Here is a 22,629-nt window from a genome sequence, read left to right on the forward strand (position 1 = left end):
TGTCTATAAAGGGCGGCGGTACGGCACTGCGCCACCTTCTCACTGCGCGCTGGGGCCGTTGACGTGCAGCAGGTAACGGGCGGGGAGGGGCATGGGGGAGGAGAAGCCCCCCCCACCTCACCCACCCGCCTGTCTGCCTGCATCCCCATAGGGGTTGGGACTGTAGGACCGCGGGGAGTGCGGTGGGGGAAGGGAGGAGGCGGGGGGCTCTGCGCAGGGCCGCGTGGTGCCCGGGGCACAAAGGCGGGGGCGGGCTGCGCAAGATGGAGGCGGTGGGGGTTGGGGGAGAGGGGAAGAACTGCGGGGGAGAGAGCTCGATGGGGATGAAGGAAGGGGTGTGTGTGGGGGGGAGGCGGTTCCCAGTGCTCCGCAGTGCGCGGTGGGGGGACGGTACCGGGCTAGCGGTCTGCGTGCGGCATTGCACGTCTCACCGCCGGTCTCTCCCCGCAGGAACACTATAAAGGCGAGATGGTGAAAGTCGGAGTCAACGGGTGAGTGCGAAGCCGAACCGGGAGGCGCCGGGTGGGGCGGGGTCGCGGAGATGTACGTGCTCGTGGGGGGGGGAGGAGGAGGGGCAAGGTCGCCTGAAGGGCGAGGGGGCACCCCAATGGTATTGCACCGAGACCCCCCTCAGCACCGACCCGGGAGTAACGGCCCCGCGTGGCGGTGCTGAGTCACTTCCCCGCAGAGTCGGGGTGAGTCACCCCGGAAGCGCCGGCGCCGCCCGCGTGCCCCATCAGAGGGTCTCCCGGCCGCATCAAGGCTCCCCTGCACCCCATCAGTGGGCCGGGGCCAGCGGGTAACTGAGGAAAGGTCGCCTGATGGATCGTGTGTCAGCGGTGCCCTGGGAATGTGACCTTCTCCCACCCCACCGAGGAGTAACCAGATCCCCGGGGCCTTCAGTAAATTTAGCACCTGACCTTTGTGGTGTGGGTGCCCTGGCCGGGGGTCGCTCTTAATCTTTAACCACGGTTCCTCAGCCTTTGGCCGCTGCTGTTGGACTCCCTCTGGGCAGTGATTCACAGATGCTCTGGGGTAAAGCAGTGAATAGGTTCAGCCATGTGCGGCTGGGCATGTTCCTCACTGCTTCTCCTCACCCACCTCTCTGTTTCTCTCCAGATTTGGCCGTATTGGCCGCCTGGTCACCAGGGCTGCCGTCCTCTCTGGCAAAGTCCAAGTGGTGGCCATCAATGATCCCTTCATCGACCTGAACTACATGGTGAGTTGTCTTGCAGTGCCCCCTCTGGGCACCACGTGCATCTTGCCTAGAATGGATCAGTGGAGCCAGAGGCTCACCCAGCTCTGCTCTCCTTGGAAACTTGGTATAGGCTTGCAGGAAGGTTAAGAAGCAGAAACGAGGCGTAGTGGTGCAGACCTTGGAGACTGGGTAGAGCAAAGTACAGACCAGCAGTTAGACAAGGTCGCTGAGAAGGTGGAGAGTTGAGATTGTGATGGGAGCATTTCATCTAGGATGCCTGACCTTTCCTCTCTCCCTGCTAGGTTTACATGTTCAAATATGATTCCACACATGGACACTTCAAGGGCACTGTCAAGGCTGAGAATGGGAAACTTGTGATTAATGGGCATGCCATCACTATCTTCCAGGAGTGAGTAGCTTTCTCCTCTTGATGCTCCAGTGGATGAAAGTAAGTGCCCTCCAGACTAACTGCCATGGTTTTTTCCCTCCTCAGGCGTGACCCCAGCAACATCAAGTGGGCAGATGCAGGTGCTGAGTATGTTGTGGAGTCCACTGGTGTCTTTACTACCATGGAGAAGGCTGGGGTAAGTAGGCCACTGTGGCTCATGGGAAAAGGGTTGCTGGTGCTTATTTCTGTGGGACACATCTTTATCTACAGAACTCTTAAAGATGGGGAAGAGATAAGGTGGTCTGAGGATTGTATTGCTTCTCAACTGTTGGGGCATTCTGGGTTATTTAATCTTACTTTTATTTTTCAGGCTCATCTGAAGGGTGGTGCTAAGCGTGTTATCATCTCAGCTCCCTCAGCTGATGCTCCCATGTTTGTGATGGGTGTCAACCATGAGAAATATGACAAATCCCTGAAAATTGTCAGGTAAGGAAGAAGAATGCTCCCTGGCCTGGAATTTTCACCAGGTCTCATTGCACGTATATACATTTGCCATCTTTCTTCTGCAGCAATGCCTCGTGCACCACCAACTGCCTGGCACCCTTGGCCAAGGTCATCCATGACAACTTTGGCATTGTGGAGGGTCTTATGGTAGGTCTGGAGTTTGCTCAGGAACATGCTCTGCCCCCAGGTCCTTCATTTGAAGAAAAGCATCCATATGCAGTGCTTCCATTTGGCTTGGGAGGAGATGCTGTGGATGCTTTCTCTGGAGAAAATGACTGTCTTACTTCAGTGCTCTCTTTCCCCAGACCACTGTCCATGCCATCACAGCCACGCAGAAGACAGTGGATGGCCCCTCTGGGAAGCTGTGGAGGGATGGCAGAGGTGCTGCCCAGAACATCATCCCAGCATCCACTGGGGCTGCTAAGGCTGTAGGGAAAGTCATCCCTGAGCTCAATGGGTGAGCATTGTCTGTCTTTCTGTGTCAGAAGGAGATAGGAGCCAGTGCTGGCTCCTGGCTGGCTCAAACATTTTTGTAGTAGAACAGAGTGCTGGTACAGGGATGCTTATGCTGTTCCCTGCTGACATATTTCTTGCAGGAAGCTTACTGGAATGGCTTTCCGTGTGCCAACCCCCAATGTCTCTGTTGTTGACCTGACCTGCCGTCTGGAGAAACCAGTAAGTGTAGTGGAAAAGGCTTAAAAATCTTCAGGCTTGCCTCTTAATTTTTTCATACCTGGAATTTTGCCCCTTCTACATCCCTTTGTTTAATAGAAAAATTGTTTTTGCTGAAAATAGCACCTGATATGCATGGCTAGTGTTATGTGGTTCCCTGAGTCCAGGCTGTAGCTGATACTTCAAGATGGGATTTGACCATCTTACCTTCTGCCTTTTTTCAGGCCAAATATGATGACATCAAGAGGGTAGTGAAGGCTGCTGCTGATGGGCCCCTGAAGGGCATCCTAGGATACACAGAGGACCAGGTAAGTAGTTTCTATGTAGGTGTTGCTTGCCTCATTTTTCTGATGGTGGCGGCCTTGCTGGGATGATGATTTTGACACTTGTGATTCAGGCTCTTATCATCTATTAGGTGGAAGAGTGCTTGACATTACCTCTCTGTTCCAGGTTGTCTCCTGTGACTTCAATGGTGACAGCCATTCCTCCACCTTTGATGCGGGTGCTGGCATTGCACTGAATGACCATTTTGTCAAGCTTGTTTCCTGGTATGCACAGCTTCAAGATGGGGGGGGGACTGGGAGATAGAGACTAGCAGTTCTGGTGCAGTTCTGTGCTGTTTCATTTCATTAGCACCATCTAACAATGTGTGGCAGCACAGATCCCTGCTGAGTTCAGGTGGCTCTAGCATGTGACAGTCTCTAGTGAGATGGCTTCATATCTGAAATGGCTGCTGCTGCCTTCCTGTAATGGAGGACAGATAAGATGCTGCCTACTTTATAAGGAGAGGATGGAAGTCCTCCCATTTGGTTTTACAGGCTGGGGCTGGAAGAGTAGTAACATGAAAAGGGATACGAGAAACGGGTCAGCGCTGACAGCGCTTCTGTTTTCCTTCTCAGGTATGACAATGAGTTTGGATACAGCAACCGTGTTGTGGACTTGATGGTCCACATGGCATCCAAGGAGTGAGCCAGGCACACAGCCCCCCTGCTGCCTAGGGAAGCAGGACCCTTTGTTGGAGCCCCTTGCTCTTCACCACCGCTCAGTTCTGCATCCTGCAGTGAGAGGCCAGTTCTGTTCCCTTCTGTCTCCCCCACTCCTCCAATTTCTTCCTCAGCCTGGGGGAGGTGGGAGAGGCTGATAGAAACTGATCTGTTTGTGTACCACCTTACATCAATAAAAGTGTTCACCATCTGAAATGCTTTGTTTGTGTGTCATTGGGAAGCAAAAAGGAATTCATCAAATGCTTTAAGATGGCCCAGCTAGCCCATAATTGCTGGGCCAGCAACTCCAGCAAGTGCTCTGCAGTGTTTCATGCTTGGTGCTCTACTGCCACCATGTTAAAGCTGCAAGACCTGGCATCAGGTGCTGGTGTTTGGACAACTCTGGTTATGCAGAAGCATGGAGCTGTCCTGGGATCTATGACTGCAATGTAAAAACAGCCAGTGCCCAGCTGCACTGAGTGCAAAGCTGCTGTGCATGGAGCTCTGGTATGCCTGCTGGCAAGGGAGGGACTCCTACCCTTGAGCCAAAAGGTGTGGAGGGCTGTGACTGGAAGGCTGCTGTGTGATGGAATGGAAAGCAGCAGTTCTTCATCCACCTTCCAGCTCTGGATTTTCTTGTCTGATGGGTGTGTGCGGAATAAAGTGCTGAGGAGTGATTTTGCATTTTGACTTGGCAAAATGGCACAAAACCCAGGATTTTTTTTTATTATTATTATTTCCCCTTCTAATTTCCCCTTCCTTATTAGGGATGCTACCAAGAGAACTGTTCAACTACACAGCTGAAAATAAATCATTCTTGAAGAAATGGCTGCCTCAGGCCTTGTGTTCTGTAGTGGGAGCTAGAATTAAGCACAGCCCTGACTGCAGAAGGAGTGGCAGCTGTAGTCAGGCTCCTGAGCAGCAGATCTCTGCAAGTATCAGCCCTGTGCCCAGGAGCTGTGTTACCATTCCCTGCAAGCACTGAATGCTGAAGGTCTGAAGCCTACCCCTGGCTGATCAGTATAGGGTAGATAAGCAGTTCACTACCATCAAAACCTTTGGGCCCTTCCTTTTTTTCATCACTACTGAGGCTAAGAGCTGCATCAGAGATGCAGCATTGCTCTTTGCAGGAGGCAGGTTGCAGCTGCTTACTGGAGACGGCTGCTTTTACAATTTGACCTGGGGCAAGGACTGAGGCTGAAGGCTCTTCCATGGCCAAGACATGAGAAACATGGGACAGTCTCCTGGAGCTGCTTAACTCTGACGGTAGAGCTGTGTGGTGTGAAAACCAGACGTTCACTGCGCTAGTGGGAGATGACTCAGTTGCTTTCCTTAGAGGAAATAGGTTGCATAACCTGTCTCTGGACTTAAAGTACGAACAGCTCATTAGCTCTGGGATGGCCTCAATACCTGGCTTGCCCTCTAAATGTCCTGATAGGAGCTTTAGGTAATTCTGGAGTGCAACTGCAGCTGCTCTTCAGCTTTCAGCTGCTCTGGGACTGGCCAGGGGCAGTCCTGCTGAGCAGGTGGGATGCTGCTGTGCAGCAGGCAGCCTACAGCCCTGCCAGGCTAACAAAGCGCCCTGTGTGGGTCCCATCCTGGCTATAATTGCTGTGCTTGGTGCTTTGAATGACTGTCCTGTGTGCTGCTGCCTGCATAGTTGTGTGCATGCCAGCGAGATCCTTGTGTGATGATAGGGAAGTGCTGAGAGGCTGCAGAAACACCAGATGCCTGCAAGCAGGAACATTTAAAAGAATCACCTTTTTCATCTAAGAAGACTTATGTTTCCTGAGCAGTCTACAGCTGCCTGAAAAATGCAGTGAACTCACGCTGTTCATCAACAAAGCCCTATCAAATTGCTGTGGGAGTGAGGGGCAAATTTATACAACCTGGGGGGCAGGGAGTGGAGGCAGAGTACCCGTTGTTCTGAGAAACAATTGCTGTGAATGTTTTGGGTATAACGGTTCATTCTGTTTTCATTGAAACACTGTTCCAACCCATTCACAGTCTTGTTGGATGTTCCTGTAAGAAGGATACGGGCAGCGAGGCAGAACAAGCGGGGAGCCGCAGAACTTACAGCGCGGTAGCTCAGGTGTGGAAGCAGTGAGAGGGCTCCTGGCCAAACAAGCTGCGCAGCCCGCTGGGGTCTCGGTGCCCTCCCTCTCCCCATCAGCCCCGAGCACCTTCCCGTGAGTCCCGACGGGTTTGCAGCCAGTCGCTGCGCCTGCAGATGGCACCACAGCAAGGAGGCGGGCAGCAGAGCTGTGCCACCGCTGTGCCACCCTGACCAGGAGCTGCAGCTCTGCTCTAAAAATTGATCTAACAGTAATAAAAATACATTCTATCATTTTGAAAGCTTGCCGCTGGGATAAAGAGGGAAGTGCTGCTGTTGCAGCTGACTCTTCTCCCTGTAGCAGTTCTCGACTCAGCAGAGAAGTTCTGGGTTTGCTCTTCGCACATTTTGAAGGAAAACTTGCAGAAAAGATCACTGGGGAAGGAGGGGGGAGGCAGGCCCTCGGGCTGGCATAAGGAGGCTCTGCCCAGCAATAGTGCTGTCCTGCCAGGCCAAACCAGCTGCGAGAGCAGCTGCAGTCACCCAGATCCCATGCCACTCTATGAGTGCCCAAGGCAGCACTCAGTGCTGCTTGGGGCTTTGCTGGCACAGCACAAGGGCCATACCTCAGATGGCAGCCAACTATGTCCAGGGGTGCTCAGCTGCACCTTTTTGTCTTTTTGAAGGCAGAGAAAATTCAGAATGAAGCTGTGGTATGGTAATTAGCACTGCTTTTTTGGCAGTTTCAAGTTTCAAGAGAGAATCTCATCGGCATTTGCACACCTTACCGTACATGCATTGCCTCCTAAGAAATGGCTGGGGTTGTTCTCAGACCTTCTCAAGATGTCAGCGTGAAACTTCTTTAGCCTTAAGCAGAACATTATGTAGTGAAAACCATCTTGAGCAGACATTCAAACTAAACAATGCTACTGGAACGTCACACCAAAACGGAACAGAACAGCCACTACACAAGCACAGTAAAAAAAGTGTTGGACACCCACACATACTGTCTACTTGTAAAGTAAACCATTTGCTGAGCACATCACTCCAAACGGTGTGTGCAAGGAAGATACAGGGCTCCGAGAGAAAAGACTGCGAGGCATGTATTGGACATTTGTACAAGACAAACACCTCCAATGACAGTGTTCCAAACTCATTGTAATAGACGCCTTTCACAAAGCACAGCTTCACAACCCAAAGTCGCAGTATGCAAACAGCACTGCACACATGGCCACTCACAAAAGCAGACATTTTGGCAGAACCAACCTGCCTACATTTTGGCAGTCTTACTGCATCTATACCACAGAAACAAATTTGTTGCTTGCTCTTTGAGCTGAATATAATCTCTTACTGCAGGACAGCTAACTTACCTCCGTGTATTATCTTACTATAGCAGTGTCATCTTCTTGAGGAAATTATTTTCAATTATATGTACATCCCCTAGAAGAAACAATAAGTAATGCGTTATGCTTTACTGCATAAGACTTGAATAGACAGCCTTCAAAAAGCAATAGCTGTGGTCAAATGAAAATAGAAGAATTCATAAACAGTAGCAAATTAAATTTAAAAGAGCCAAAGACAACAGGTTTTTAGGACACAATATAACAGAAGAAAAGTATTATTAAAATCTTTTTCAAATGCATCTCAAACGGAGTGGTATCAGATGAAGAAGGCCACAATAGAAAAGTAAAAGCAATGCTTCTGTCAGCAGTAGGGGAATTCCCAGATAGGACATTTTTTCCCAGCAGAGGTGAGGCAAAGACATCATTGCAGACTGAATGTTGGGACTTGTAGACATGTCAGTGCCACGAGGAGCAGCAGTATCTCAGTGCCACGTGTCAGTCTCAGATGGTCTTGGAAACAGAATGGATGAAGAGTTAATAATGCTTGTAATTCATCACACACGTTAGCCCCGACACCAAGGAGTAGGAATTTACAGATGTGATGTTGATTTTAGAAAGGATCTCCAAGGAGTTCAGAAACCCACAATAACCATCGATTTGATCTCTGTATCAGGGAGCTGAAAGCCAGCACGAAGAGTCAATCAGCACCTGGTTGGCGATGAGTCAGTGGGCGAGGATCTGTGCTGCTTCCATGGCAAGAAATCATGCCTCCTAGACCTGTTTGCACCCTTGGATGAATTAATCAATGTGATGTCAATAAGGGTAAGCTGTGTGTTGAAGAGCAACTGGATTTGGAAAAGACTGGCCAAACCCTCCAAAGGCAGTCCGCAGTCTCCAGATTTTAGTTATCAGGCTGAGTGCTGGTGCTGGACCCTGAGCACACCCAAAAGTCTCACTGAATGCATGTGGCCTCCAGCTTCCCCATCTCCTCATAGTCCCCATATGCCTTTCTCAGCTTGTTTAAATGACCATCTACATCATCCTTGTAAGCAATAAGTTTCCTTCACCTGCTCTGAGGAACAAAACAGACTGAACTTTTCACTCTCAAAGCATTTTTCCTCAGTCTGGAATCAGAGTTAGGACTTTTTGCTCCCCCTGCTCCAAAATCCGATGTAAAAAAGGACAAAAGACACCAATGCCACACATAAGTACAGATTCATTAAGATCTCACTGGCTTCAGTGTCTGGCTAAGCACTCGCCGAGACTGCTCTGACTTTCCAGAGCTCCTGTTGTCCCAGATATGGTCACACACTATTATTTCTTGCTTAGATTTATAGCGTAGCTTAAACAAAGCTGATGCTTTAACTCGATTAAAAAAAATAAATTATGAAATTATATTTCAATACATCTCAGCATTTTGATTCAGGCATTTACCCTTTTATTAGACTCTTGAGCTATCATCCCTATTTATAAAAAATGCTAAAAGACTTGGCTGTCAGCTCCTTGCCCCCCCATGTCTGTACAGACTGTTCTCCCTTTCCTGATTTTCCATTGCCTCCCCTGATTTCTCTCTGGTTTCCATATATGAGTTGGCAGGCTCATCACTTGTGTCATTTGTTCACCTGTCCACTCTGTCTTTTTTAAAGGATCTTTCCCCAGTTCACCTAGTTGACATCAGCAAACTGTGGATTCAGCAACCAGCACTTTTCTATCAGCAACAAGATCAGGGCGCTTTGTAAAACAGCATTTGCAAAAAAAGCAGCTAGAACGCTGTGCTTTTTCCCAGGATCATTCCTTCCATTGCCCCAAGCATCCCCCGGTGCTGTGGCCTGCTCACAGTAGCAGAGTACTCCGGGACACCCATGCCTGGAAATGGAGAGTGTTCCTCTGAGACAGTCCCGTCAAGGATCCTCTGTGATTGCTAATGGCCCAGAAAGTGCTTTATCATTCCCCTGTGACTTTTTTCTGCTCTTTCCAAATACAGAACAGACACAGCTGATGATTACTTTTTTTTTTTAAATCGCAGTCAAGTAAATGGCTCGTATTACTGCTAGGCTTGATTTTCCTTTAGATGTAGCTAGAACAATTTGTTAATCTCATTAGCGATCCACCTATGAATATTTATTATTGAGATCATGAGCCACTCACATAACTATTTTTTATACATCTTAATTATTTCATGATTCCTGTATTCCTCCTCCTTCATGTACAGCACTGCAGCTGTTACAAAGCTGATTTTATTTTTTATTAAGGTCTTTTAGAAATTGCTTCTAATAGTATTTTTTTTCTATGACATACTACTATCACATGGCAAGTTACTCAGGGAAATGTCTTACTGGAAGCTATCTTCTCATGCATCCTAAATCACTGCTTTTTGGACAACTGGAAAAACTCTCATCTTTCCAAGGGTCTCCCATTTAAATAACTTTCTTAATACTCCCCTTAGGGGAATTCCTAAGAAAAGGCTATATAATATCATGCACTTCCGTATTACAATATGTTTGTCCTGGGCAATGGCTTGATTTGTCAATCCCTTGTCTTTAGGCAACCACCACCAATTCTAATCTTCATCTATCATAAAGCCATCTAAAATCCTTGCCTTACTTGGACATGCCATCGTCTGTAACTTAATGAGAGGCTCCCCATGGCATAGCATATTCCTCAGTAATCCCAGCCAAAGTCTCCCCTGACAACATAATTTTCCTTTTCACATGAAGCAGAGGTACTTAAGAAATAAATCACTGTGTTTTCTTCCATGATTCAGGATTAAATAAAAGACCCTTCAATGCCTTAACGAATATGTGTGTCAGATCATACTGTTTTGCTATTAGTTCTAGAGGGAACGTGATTTTTAGCACAGCTTGCAACCCCAATTCATGTTTACACTTTCTTATTCCTCCTTTACCAATGGGTTACACTGCTGAGCTGGGATTTCTACAGTGCAATGGTGAACTTCAGAAATGTCAGTTAATCACATTTCTTCCTGTCCTGAGAGCTTCCTGTTCTTTTTGCACATTGCCCAGATGTACAGTCTTTTGCATAAGCTGAAACTGCTGCTTCCTTCTCATTTGCTGTGACATTGGTTCAATTTTGGTCACTGCAACTTTTAGTGGTTGCTCGGACTCCTCTCTTACTGTTAGCTTAGCATTCTCTCAGCTCTTTTGACTGCTCTCCAAGCTATGAAATCTATACCTCCTCTGCCAGAGGACATAGAGTGTTTTCTCCTTATTACCATTCTGAGACAAAATGTGTCAGTAGTTTAGAAAATTCACATCTCATTTCTCATTCACATTTCTTATGGTCTCATACATCCTTCAGGTTTTCATTGGTGACTGCACCTCCCTAAAGCTGCCTCCAGCCCATTCAGCTCTCCTTGCTGCCTTACCATTTTTGCTGGGTTTAATTCCCACCAGTAGAGGTTTGCCAACTGGTTTCATGAGCCCATCCATGCATCATACAGATGCATTTCCAGCACCCCACTGTCTTCTACATTTGTTCTGACCTCTCTTCACATAGGAATGGAGCTCCTCATATAGAAGACCTCAGCATGAGTCTGCAGCACCTGTGCCGGCTCTTAGGGTGACTCGAACCTGCAGCTGGAAAAAATCACAAAGCTACTGACACAGCTAGTGCTCCGGTGGAAAAGCCTCAGCTTTTAGTCCAGCTCTACCTGGGCTGACTCAGCAGGAACTTAAAGGTGGCCTGCCATTTACTCTCTGCTCTTCTGCAGAGCTGGCTCACAGATCTCTCCTTAGAAAATAAACCACCTAAACACAGAAAGAGACTGGCCTTCAAGCTTTTGTAGCAGAGGTATAAAGCTTAGGAAAGACCGTCTCCTGGTTTGAATCTAGAAATAAGAGTAAGCTTCTGTACAGCTTTCATCACTCCCATCTTCGTGGCTTAGAAACAAGATAAATAGAATACTGAAGAGGTTACCAGGGAATCATACAAGCAGCTCTAGTGATGGTTGTTAGCATCTCATTCAGGTCCATCTAAGGAATTCTGAAGTAGCAAAAAGCTAACATACAAAGCTCATGTGGGGCAGGAACAAAGAGCCTTCAGAGTGATGCTGGGGGGGAGGTGCGGGACAGCAGTCGAACTGACAAAATCAGATTCTTTCTGTTCTGAGATTGAGCTAAAATGGATGGGACTCAGGAACAAGTAAAGGGAAGGAGAAAACTAAGGAAAAATTACCCAGGCTATGTAGTGGTTGGGTGACTGAACCCTTTCTAGAGCCCGTAAGAATATCCCTCATTCATGCGATGAGGCATGAGGAGGGTGATGCTCCCTGACATCTCAGTGGCCCACCTTGGCAGCCAGGATTCTTTGAGATGAGAATTCACCTTTCAGACAAAATAGGAAAGGGGGAAGAGAGGCTGATCTGCATGCCACAGAATCAGAACCATCTTCAGCAGGGAGCATTCATTTCAGCCTTACAGCAAAATGCCTGGCATTATCTGCTGAAGGCCCTTGCCAAGAAGCTGATCTCATACAGTACAGCAGCCAAGGCAGAGAACTGCCTCTCACTCCCAAAGACTGGCAGTGTCCCCTGGTGCCTGATGGAGGCAGGATGCTGACAAATGAATACGTCCCAGCCCTTGCATCAAGGGGGAGGACCTTGACGTAAGTTCAGAGATGAGACTCCAAAAAGGATGGTCTTCAACAGGCAGTCACACAGCTGACGAGACAGTGGTCACATCTGTAGTATCCTGAGAGAGATGCTGACAAAGGGACTGACAGATACTTGTGCGATGGGACTTCATTCATCAAGACACATCCTGCTTGGACTGCACTTGGGCAATAAACATTCACCATAATGCATGGATGCTGCAACAGGACTTTTTTCCTTGCTTTCTGAGGTCTGCTGTAGTGCAGTAAGGACCAGACTAGGCTCAGCAGCAACATGTTCCCAGGTCAGTTGGAAAGAGCAGCTGACCTGCTCCTCCAATATTAATTTCACTAACTTACCTTACTTAGCTCCAGGATAGGAAAAGGTCCCCTCCCCATCCACTGACAAGATGCCCCTGAAACCAAGACTTTGAGAAAGACAAGGCCAACTAAAGGTTTTGAATGAGTTGTAGTCTGAGGGTAAATAGGACATACGATCATCCCCTGGGAGACGACTACAGAAATTCACAAAGACCAACCAGCCAAGATCTGGGTCTCCAGACAATTTCTTCTGATACTGCCTCCTGAGCCAGTGCTGCTGCAAGATTTCCTGGAAGAGGAATAAGGTTGGGGCATCAAGAATCAACATGGTGCTGAACAGTTCCTAGACACCATGGCTCCTAGTAGAGCTCATGCCAAAGAAAAGCAGGCTAAATATTCCTCAAAGAACAGAGAAGAGTCCACAGAGTAGAGTTAACAGAATTAGAGTTCTACTAAATAAATAGGACACATCTCCTCATATCCAGTATCAAATATATGGAGTTAGCACTGGGGGATAGGCTGATACAGGGGAGATGGTCCAGCTACCACTGGAGGCTTTGGGCTGTCGTTCCCATGCTGAGAAATGGCTGAGGCAAAGAATCAGCATTGCACATGCCACCAGTAAGATCTCATGGGCTTTCATCCTGGTGGAGAACAGAGCCTATTACTACCAATACAATTCACCACCTTGCAGAAACATGTAGATGAGATCTCAGCTTCATAGCAAAAGTAATTCTGATCCACAGTGTGGGACTGGGATCCCCATGTGCCCTGGCACACAGGTGTCTGACAGCACCAGGTGATCATCTGAACAATTACTTCTAGAGATAGAGATGTTGGTGTGTCTGTTCTTCATGCTTGAAATCTTTCAGCACACATACTCTACAGTCCTGTGGTTTTCTTAAGAAGCACAGACAGAACAGAAGCCAAGATATGCATGCCATAGATTAGGCATGGGGAGAGACAGATTTCTCCAGCCAGCCAGAGATATCCACATAGGAGAAAGGGCAGAAAATGCTGCAAGGAAACATATGGGAAAGAGAATTTGTATAAACCAAAAGAGCCTTCAGGCAGGAAGAAAAGTGATCCCTGAGCTAGTGTGTGTGAGGCAACATCACTCAAGATAAAAATAATATCAGATGAAAATATTTGCTCTGTTTTTTGTTCTAGAAAGCAAAAGTCAAAGGGAAAAAAAAATAGAAAGAACCAGAAAAGGTGTATCTAACCAGACAGTTTGCCTACACTGAAACACCAACGCGTGCTTGCTTGCAATGTGTCTTGAAAGCACATGGAGAGGACCTCACCCTGCTTAAATGCCGACACTGCATCACAACACACAGATGTGCACATGCTCTGCTTAGCACAGCAGCAGTTAATTACACAAACCAATCTAGGTAAATTGTTGCATCCTGCAGCCTCAATTTTATCTACCTTACCTAATCTTACAAGCGATCCAGAAAACTTATACTGTGATCTACTTTTACCTTCCCTCCAGGACCTTTTGCAAGAAGTGTTTTTCTCTGGAGCTTCAGAAGAGGTCCCTTTGCTGAGCAGCCCATGTCTGCTGGTCTGCAGACAGCCCTACAAAAGAGCCTCTCTGCAGAACACCCCTCCCATCCTACTGGACCCAAAGATCCCAATAACAATGGGCAAGGCCCACACAGGCTACAAGAGATGGTAGGGCAGGGATACTGTGGTGATACCTAGGTTGGATACGGAACTGAGGATGAGTAAGGAGACGTTCTGGACACCTTGGCAAAAAGCTGACCTGGCAGAAACCAAGCTCTTAGACAGGAAGGTCTGCTAGGCACAAACCATTTTCAGCTTAGTTTCCTCTAGGAACTGAAATTGTCACAGTATCTCAGTGCTGCTTAGTCATTGCTCCATCAACTAATCTCAGCCTGTTAACCAAAAATTTTGTGCAGTTGGGTTTTTCTGATATTTTAAAATGCAAAGCAGGAGAAAGCTGGAGTGAGAATGCTGGCCTGCAGTGAAGGGGTGCAGACACATTGAAGGAAAGTGCCGTAGCGTTAGTGCAGATAAAACAATTGGGTTCACATTTATTTTTAGCCCGGAGCTTGGCCCACGCAGTACCAGCATTACATGCAGCCCTTTGAAGGCTTGTAGCTGCCAGAAGAGGGATCTCATCACCAGCACCTTCTGAGGGATGGAGCACCCTAGGAAGGCCACGCTGAAGCGGGCCTGGTGTGGGGATGGGCAATGGAGCCCTGCTTCCAGCAGTATAGGCCATCACCTGCTGCAGCCCAATGAGAGCCCACGCCTGTAGGAGCTGTAGAAAAGGCATCTGTCCGTTTAATGATTCCTGGTCTCCGTAACAAATGTGCTGCTGACGCGCAGCAAAGCAAAGTGCATGGTGAGCGGGACTTGGTCCCTGCTCTGAAGGAGGGGAGAGTGGTGGGGCCTGGCACAGCTCCAGGGCCACCCCAGTGCCCCAAACTCGGTCCAGTTGGCACCAGGGTCAGGTCCAGTTTGCAGGGAGGTACAACTCGAGTTCAGCTTCTGCATGGCGCGAGGAGGGTCAGGGGCAGGTCGGATATGCCAGGACAGAGTCTGGAGGAGGTGTGTTTGGAGGACCTAGGAACAGCCCCTGGAGAACACTGCTGTGGCTAGTTTGAGACCATCCTGCCTGAACCATGGTTAAACCAAAGCAGGGGAGAGGAACAGAGAAGGGGCTGGAGGTGAGCAGCCTGGACAGGTTTACCTAGCCATTTGCAAGACACTGGTAGCAGGGGATCTGCCAGATGCCCCAAGGTGGGGGTGGGCCTGGGCAACAAATGTTTACCAGCGGCTCCATGTCCCTGACAGTCTCTCCCAGCCGCAGCTCAGACACCTCTCAGCCAGGAGTGGGGGGCTGAGGGAACAGGGCATCCCCTCATTATCTGATGGAAGCATCACTGGGGGGGTCACGATCCGACTCCTCACTCTCCTCATTGGGGGCTGACTCACTGGTGGAGGCTGGGGTGAAGGCAGGAGACTTCCTGTGGAGAAGAATAAAGGCAGCAGTCATGGCACTGCTGAGGGGAAGGACCAAGCATATCTGGTGGGCAGGGGGAAGGAGAAACTAAAATACCCGCCCTGTGAGGTCTGTGATCTGTCTCCTCCCCACACCAAAACAGGACAGGGAGTACTGCTTCAGCTCCCACTCACCACCGTACTGGCTCAGGCCCTGCTCAGCACACAGGAGTCCTGATCCTCCAAGCTCACCTGTCCCCAGACTGGGTGATGAGCCGCCGGCAAGTCTCCATCTGCACATCCAGACCTCGTTTCATGCTGCACATCTCCATGTACTCGTGCAGGTGCCGGTTCATATCATTCTTGGCCGTGGCCAGCTCCAGCTGCCGAAGGAAAGTAATGTAGAGATGAGCCTAAAGCACACTGCAGTGCAGAGCATGGGGCACAGCCAGATCTGAGGCTGCCATCCCACTGCTAACCAAACAACTGCACTAACTGTTGGTTTCTCCCTCCTGCAAGAACCCACTCCCCCATTTCCCACCCTTCCTCCTTCCTGCACCTCTATTTGGTCGATGGTTTCCTGGTACTCCTTCTCACGACTCTTGAACAACGACTCTGTGTCTTTGATCACCTTCTCCAGGCTGTCATCTTGCTGCTGAGGAGAACAGACAGCATATTTAGAGGCAGAGAGGTATCCAACATATGTAGCCAGAGAAAAGAGACAAATCAGAGAGAGAACTGGCAGCACTGAATAAAAAGGAAAAAGCTCACGAGCAGTATGGCCAGGTGACAGACATGAGTAAGCCCTGCAAACATGAAGCAGAGAGATCTGAGATGTACCATACTGGACAGTAAGCACTACAGCCCAGAAAAATCCCAGAAAAACCCAATAACTTCAGAGAGAACAACTAATATCCTGCACATAGATTGTGTTCAAGCACATGTCCCCAGAGGTCCAACGAGATCCAAAGGTGAAGACAGCAGAGCCTTTGGCCAGACTTTGTGGCCTCAGTTTGGGCAGAGTTGCTGCACCAGCAGTGGGCAAGGGCCATGAGAGCCCAGTGTGGCCAGAAGAGCCAGCTGGGTCTGGAGAAAGCATGAGAATGGACCCATGAAGGAGGAAAGGACTCTGAAGCTCAGCCACTAAACGAACACCTCCCAAGGCTCAAGCAGAACTGAGCACCCCAAACATCAAGCGCAAGCCCCAGGCTGAAACCAGAGAAAGCATGGCTCCACTGTTACCTCCCCCTGCACCTCTGCAGCTGCAATGGCATATCCAGAGAAATCTTCCCAGAGGAGCAGTGTCTCTTCTGTTTCCTCCCACGTGAGGCTGTCACAGTCATCTTCAAAATCATATTCCCTCCTAGGGGCAAGGGGACAGCATGTCAGCACAGTGCAGAAAAACTCTTGCCATGAGAACAGGCAGAGCCCTGCCAAAGACCTCCCCCTGGCTTGCAGGGCTACAGCTCTCAGATGTCTGTTCCTGGGTGAGCTCAGGCATGCCCCAAACCAACAGTTGATGGGGAAGGGGCCAGCTTTATGGTCAGAAGCCCCAAACTGAGGTAGTGACTCACAAAATCACCAGTAGTGGTGAGAAGAGGCAGAGGGAAGATGGCTCAGCACTGCTCTCAGTGGCACAAGCCACCTAGGAGGGCCTTACCATGAAAGTGAGAGCAAGTGGAACTGAAATAAGCCCTCTGGAAAAATACATCATCCCTGCTGTCCTTTGGTGGCCATGGAATGGGAAGCAGGTTGGGGATACCCCAGGACAAGAGGGCAGGGCTACAGACAGCACTCAAGCACCAAAGCAGCATCCTCCCCATGATCATGGAGGGCTCAGGTCCTGGTCAGTCCCTCCTCAGCGTAGCCACAGAGCACAGGGCATAAAGAGCAGCCCTGAAGGAGTTGCCACCTCTGCATTGCTCAGAAAGGAAAAGCAGCAGACTGCTCCCATCCCCTACTCCCCATCCACCAGCCTGCACATCCAGGGCAACCAAGGAGAAAGCCAGTGCCTGGCAGCGTGGAGAAAGCCAGAATGACCCATACCATCGGAAGGCCTAGTCAGAAGCACAGCCCACAGATATGGCATTGTTTTAACAGCTAACAGCACAAAGCCACAGCCTGCAGCCAGGCTGGCCACACATCCTTTTGTGTGGCAGAGCTGGAGGCTGTGCTGCTTGAGGTAGTGTGGGCTACAAGGAGTCGGCTGGAGTGAGGCTAGGCCACACTCACAGCTGGTTCAGCATCCTCTGCATTTCCTCATTGATACTCATGGCTGTGGTCTCGTCCTCTTCTTCCTCATCAGGCTTTCTGGAGGCATCGCTCTCTGACAGTGAAGTATCTTCATCGCTGACCTGCTTCCGCTCCCGCTTCCGCCCCATCGAGGCTGGGACCTTAACGGGAGACAAGTGCAGAGACTTCAGAAACGAGGCCGGGTCCGAGGTCAGGAGTAGGCAGTTGAGAGGAGATGGAGGGAGAAGGAATGGCGGGGGACAGACGGACGGGGAATGAGAGAAAGAAAGAAAGGAAGAAAGAAAGAAAGAAAAGCGAGAGAGAGAGAGACGGGCTTATTATGATCAGGTTAAAGATGGTGCAATGGATAAAATATGGTTTTAGCGTTTTCTAAAATTAAAACTAAGCAACTAAAGATGGACTCTATGAATCTGATGAAAAAAACAATGTGATTTTATTGCAGAAGAACTCAAATCACCCACCACCCCAGACCAGAGACAGAGGGAAACACAGAGACAGGAAAAAAGAGACAGTCTAAAAAAAGTGAAGTATGTCAATATTTACAGTCCAACCTCATAGAAAGTTTATAATTTGTACAGTTTCTCAACTGAATGAAACTAACCAGTTGCTTCTGTAGGAAACAAAGAAAGACAGAAATGCAGCAACATTCAGAAAGAGGAAAGAGACAGAGACAGAGAAGAGTGATAGAGAAGATGATGGAGAGGGAAAGGGGAAGGAGAGAGATGGAGTTAGAGACAGACACTGGAGCCACTTGTCTCCCTCCTGCAGCTGCTGCCCTACCACTGTGGCATCCCAGGACCCAATACTATGCATCAGCAAGAGGTTGAGGGGATGTGATGCCCAAAGCAACACTTGGAGCTTTCCACTCTGCCTTTTCACCTGATGCTTCCAAAGGGCATCATTCAAGAGGAGACAGAGAGCAAGGGACTACAAGGAGCACAGGGCAGGTGATAAATTGCCTCTCCTAGCGGGGTTATGTTGCTGCCTCTTCTACTTCCTTTGGGAACTCTCCCCCAGAGCTAGCTGTTGAGCCTGGAACGGGTGCATCTCACCTGAAACATCTTGATCATGTCCTCGCAGTTCCGCTGCTGTGCCACATCACATAGCTTGGCAGTGATATCAATGCGCCGGCAGATGTCCATGTCCACCTTCATGGCCTTCTCCTGGATCTTGGTGTCCAGCTCTGTGATGTTCTGAACCCACAGTGGCCAGCACGGCACCACGGAAAGGGGATAAAGGAGGAGGATTAGGCAAGGCATATGGCATCAAAGCCCCCATGTTCCCTTGGTAAAATACTGCCTCCCAGGGCTATGGACTCACATTACTCATCAGTCCCTTGAAGACAACAAGCTCTGCCTTGAGTTGTTCCACCTTCATGGCCAGTTCCTCCTGGCATGCTTCAGCCTCCTGGGCTTCCTGCTCCAGGGCAGAGGAAGGGGCACACATTAGCCCCAGCAAGGGGCAGCAGGGAGCAGGGCAAGGGGGCAGGAGTGCTCACCTCCTGCAGCTCTGTGACTCGGTCCTGAAGCTGGACACGAAATGTGTACTCCTCTTCCCACCTAGGGAGAGAAATGCACTGCTCAGATCTTGTGCCACAGACTGCTGGAGAGAACAGACCAGCAGCTGCTCACCCCACAGTGACCCCAGAGGGAGCAAGGAAGCAAGGATGGCAGCAGTGCGGAAGGCAGAACGTGTCTGGGAATATATTGCCATTTGTTTCCAGTTGGTCACAACTGCTAAACACCCATCAGCCCTCTTGGTCACAAACGCAGTCCCACAATGCTCTCTACCAACCTTGCTTGGGGCCAGCCATGGTAGGGGGAGCTGGGAACACCAACACAGACCCTGCACAGCAGCTGCTCTGCATGCCCTGCAGCCCACCAGCTGCTTTGGCCACCCACGGCCCCTTGGTCTTGGGTTATGTTCAGCCACAACACGTAGGAATGGGCTTTGGGTTTCTCTGCATACAGCAGAGCTGCAGCCATCTACATTGTATTTGTGCTGTTCAGGTTGCCCAGAAGCATGGAACTCTAATATCGTGTTACATGGCCGTGCCATACACTTCAATGTGAAGGTCAGAATGAAAAATATTGTTTTGTCCTGCAAGGAAGTGTACAGATCATGCCTTTGTATGCCAGCTTGCAGCACATTAGCCCACAGATGGATTGGGCTGGATGGTGGGTGCTGCATTAGGCTATGCAGCTCTGCACCAAGCCCATGCTGTCCAGACGCATCACCCCGCAGTGGGCCACACCGTATTTCCCAGCCATGAGCTCATCTCCTTGGGTTATGCTGCGGTGTTGGCCCAGCCCCTGTTTGGCTGGGAGGCCACCAGCTGCACAGCCATTTGCTAAATGATGATCACAGAGAGCAAAAGGGTTGGTACGTGCCTCGCACCCATGACTGTCCCACAAAGTGCAGGACCACTGTGGTGCTGCTTCAGGCTCCTTGGAAAAGCAGAATTTTTCTGATAGAATAAAATTTATCTGGAAAAGCAACAAGAGCCAGACACAGCCTGTGCTGGGATCCCTGGTTTCTGTTTAATACTTGCACTGACTCCAGCTTTTAAGGCTGTACAAGGACATGCAAAACTTTTCTTGCTTACAAGCGTGAAAAATAAATCCCAATGACTAGGAAACAAAGAGCTCCTGAAAAGCCCTCACTCTCATCATCTTCAGGTATGAAGATGATGCCACGATTTGCAGTCCTGAATTAGGCATTTTTAAGCTCTTATAGCTGGCAACGCTTCTCCTTATTCAGACAGGAGAAAGCATGCGGTCCTATCATTGTGGGTTTCATCCCACAGCTTCAGAGGGAGAAGCAAGAGTTTTGCATCCCTTTGTGGGAAGAAAAAGACAAAGAGAGGGAAGGAGAAAGTTAAAAGGTGGGATTTTCCTTATATGGGAACCTCTCAAAAAAGGCCTCTGTCCCTGGGGAGAAGATGCATTCCACCACTGAAAAAAATTGTCAGCGTCTTTCAGCATGGAGCTTACTTGCTCTGTTGTTCTCTGCCTTCCTCTGGGCTCTGTATTGCCCAATCTGCCAAAGCTTTGGGAGAATTCATACTATAAAAGACCAGTAGAGATCATATAAATTCTGACTTAATGGCAAAAAGTAAGAAGGTTTCACACTGTAAGAGACAAATATGCACGTCCATCCCTTACAAACCTCTCTCTCAGGCTCATCTCCTGCCTGGCTCCGTTTCCCTGCTCCATCCTGCAATGCACCACTCCTAATTATAACCCGGCTGCATCACTGCACCCAGCCTGGAGAAGCCAGCAGTCTGCCAGGCTGCTGCCACTTGGACCAAAGCTTTGCTGTTTGGCCCCAGCTTGCAGCCAGCCCACCTCATCACCGCAAGGATGCCTGTCCCTCCCATGCCACCAATCTGCCCAGAAGGAGAGGGCAGAGCTCTCATTCCAGCAGCAGGCAGAGCCAGCCCCCCCCTGCTAACCTCAGGCCACCAAAGTTGGGGACGTGACAAGTTCCTTTGCCAGAGCCACCTCTGCTCTCACACAGCAAGGGGGACGTCAGTGCTGGCCCATGGTGCGGGTACAGCATGGAAACGGGATCCTCCTCTGCCATCCCCCATTTGGGACCTGGTGTAGGAGGGGGTCTGGGGGTGGGGTCTGCTTTCTCCTGCCCCTAGTAACACTGTCCAAAAATAGATCCCTCCAGTAACATTGGCCCATGGCCTTCCTCACCGCCTGTCCCTAGCCAGCAGGATACACCACAACCCACTCTCTCTTCTGCCCAGGCTTCAGCAGCACCAGCAGATTGCAGTCAGGCACCCCAGCTCACACTCTCACAAACCCAAGAGGTGCTGGCATCCCAGCTGGGTATCTGACTACTGTCTTCCATCCTTCTTCAGAGCCCTCTGCTTTTCCCCTCCCAAAAGGTGGCCCCACTCTCTGCTCAGGTTGCCCTGACACGGCACTAGCTCCCTGCTATCTGATCTAAAAACAGAAAGTAGAGCTGCCTGCCCTGCGGAAGGAACCCAACCCATGCTCAGTGAAAAGCCCTTAGGTGCACAGAAAAGCAGCGGCAATTAGGAAAAAAAAATGAGATGTCAACTCCCTTCTCATATGCCTCACTTGGTGCTTCAGAGCACCAGCTGTGCAGCAGGAGCATCTGCCCAGGCAAAGCCTTACCAAGCCAGAAATGGAAGGTGTCATATTGGGTCCCAAGCCCCAACTTTAGCACCAGATCTCACAGCTCCAAGGCACAGGGCACTAGTATCACTAGTATGCTTCAAGTGCAACATTTTGCTCCTTTGGCTATTTAACAGTGTACTTTACAAGTGTCCTATAACTTCACAGAGTGATCTCTCTCATCCCAAGTCGGTGAGCAGCCAGCAACCCACCCGCACTGCCCCACGCCTTGCTCCAGCTGCTGACCGGACCTGTCCTCCATGCCGCTCTTCAGACAGCCTCACCAGCCAGCTTGGATCAGAGCGCTCCAGGCATGGCATGGAGGATGCTCAGCCACAAGATCAGCGTGCCTGCACTGTGCTCTGCTCCAGGAGTGTGCCGTGCTGCAGCTATGTTGGTGCAGAACCTTGAAGAACAGGGTGCTCGGGTACCCATTGCCACCTGTGGCAGAGCCCTGGCAGCGATTTCTGGGTTGAGAAAGTGAGGGAAGATGGAGAGGGCCTGGGGAGCCAGTCCCCCGCATGCCCCCAGCTCCTCATCACATCTGCACGCACCCAGAGACCTCCTGGTGTCCTGACCCGTTCCGCTTCCTCACTGCTGCTCCCTCACCTTCCTCACCCACTTGCCAGCTGCTCCTCCTTCCCCAATGCTTCCAGATGCCCTCCCTTTCAAAACCCTGGCTCCCGGCATCCTGCTATTTCTTCACACTCCGAGCCCCAGCCTGAAAGAGCGCTCCTGGTCCTCATGCCAGGTTGAGAAGCCAGAAAGCACAAGGTCAGCGTCCCAAGAGGTCTGAAGAGGCAGAAGGTGAGCAATGGCCCGACTAGTGCAGGACTGGACCAGATGCTCGTCAGAAGTCCCTCCCGACCCCAACTACTGACTGTGTGAACCTGAGGAGACCCAAACGCAGAGGGCTGCTCTTTGGGGAGTACGCTGCCTCTCCATGCTCACGCTTTCCGGGGTCCGCGCTTGCGAGCCGGGGCCCGAGGTTCCACTGCCAGCGCTTCCCCCCACCCGGAGCCCGCGGCCCGTCCCCCGCTCACCTGCGCTTGTATTCGTCACGCTCCCGCTTCACCTTGGCCAGCACGTTGTAGAGGGCGCGGATCTCGGGGGTGATGGTGTCGATCTGCACGCCCACCCCGTCCGGATGGATCCACGAGACCCCCGGCCCCTGCACCAGCG

The 22,629-nt window shown here is 50.1% G+C and overlaps 2 protein-coding genes across 2 annotated transcripts in view; one reads left to right on the plus strand and one right to left on the minus strand.

Moving 5' to 3' along the window:
- The first annotated feature begins 33 nt into the window (after window positions 1-33).
- Window positions 34-3,957, plus strand: GAPDH (glyceraldehyde-3-phosphate dehydrogenase). The gene is given in 12 exon segments (NM_001303179.1): window positions 34-72; window positions 451-491; window positions 1,120-1,219; window positions 1,501-1,607; window positions 1,692-1,782; window positions 1,957-2,072; window positions 2,156-2,237; window positions 2,396-2,547; window positions 2,687-2,765; window positions 2,987-3,070; window positions 3,213-3,310; window positions 3,662-3,957. Coding segments are annotated over 11 exon segments (1,002 nt in total). The 5' UTR covers window positions 34-72; window positions 451-468; the 3' UTR covers window positions 3,732-3,957.
- A 10,147-nt stretch (window positions 3,958-14,104) lies between these two features.
- The window catches only part of IFFO1 (intermediate filament family orphan 1), an 8,814-nt gene continuing 289 nt past the window's right edge, over window positions 14,105-22,629 (minus strand). The window contains exons 2-10 of the mRNA XM_010718378.2: window positions 22,491-22,629; window positions 18,795-18,855; window positions 18,617-18,712; window positions 18,349-18,489; window positions 17,276-17,436; window positions 16,286-16,406; window positions 15,603-15,698; window positions 15,296-15,426; window positions 14,105-15,069 (exon numbers count right to left, since the gene is read on the minus strand). Of these exons, the coding sequence (XP_010716680.1) occupies window positions 14,967-15,069; window positions 15,296-15,426; window positions 15,603-15,698; window positions 16,286-16,406; window positions 17,276-17,436; window positions 18,349-18,489; window positions 18,617-18,712; window positions 18,795-18,855; window positions 22,491-22,629 (1,049 nt within the window). The 3' untranslated portion in view covers window positions 14,105-14,966. The remainder of the gene's footprint in view (window positions 15,070-15,295; window positions 15,427-15,602; window positions 15,699-16,285; window positions 16,407-17,275; window positions 17,437-18,348; window positions 18,490-18,616; window positions 18,713-18,794; window positions 18,856-22,490) is intronic.

Source organism: Meleagris gallopavo, chromosome 1, assembly GCF_000146605.3.
Source record: "Meleagris gallopavo isolate NT-WF06-2002-E0010 breed Aviagen turkey brand Nicholas breeding stock chromosome 1, Turkey_5.1, whole genome shotgun sequence".
In the NCBI taxonomy this organism is placed as follows: Eukaryota; Metazoa; Chordata; class Aves; order Galliformes; family Phasianidae; genus Meleagris; species Meleagris gallopavo.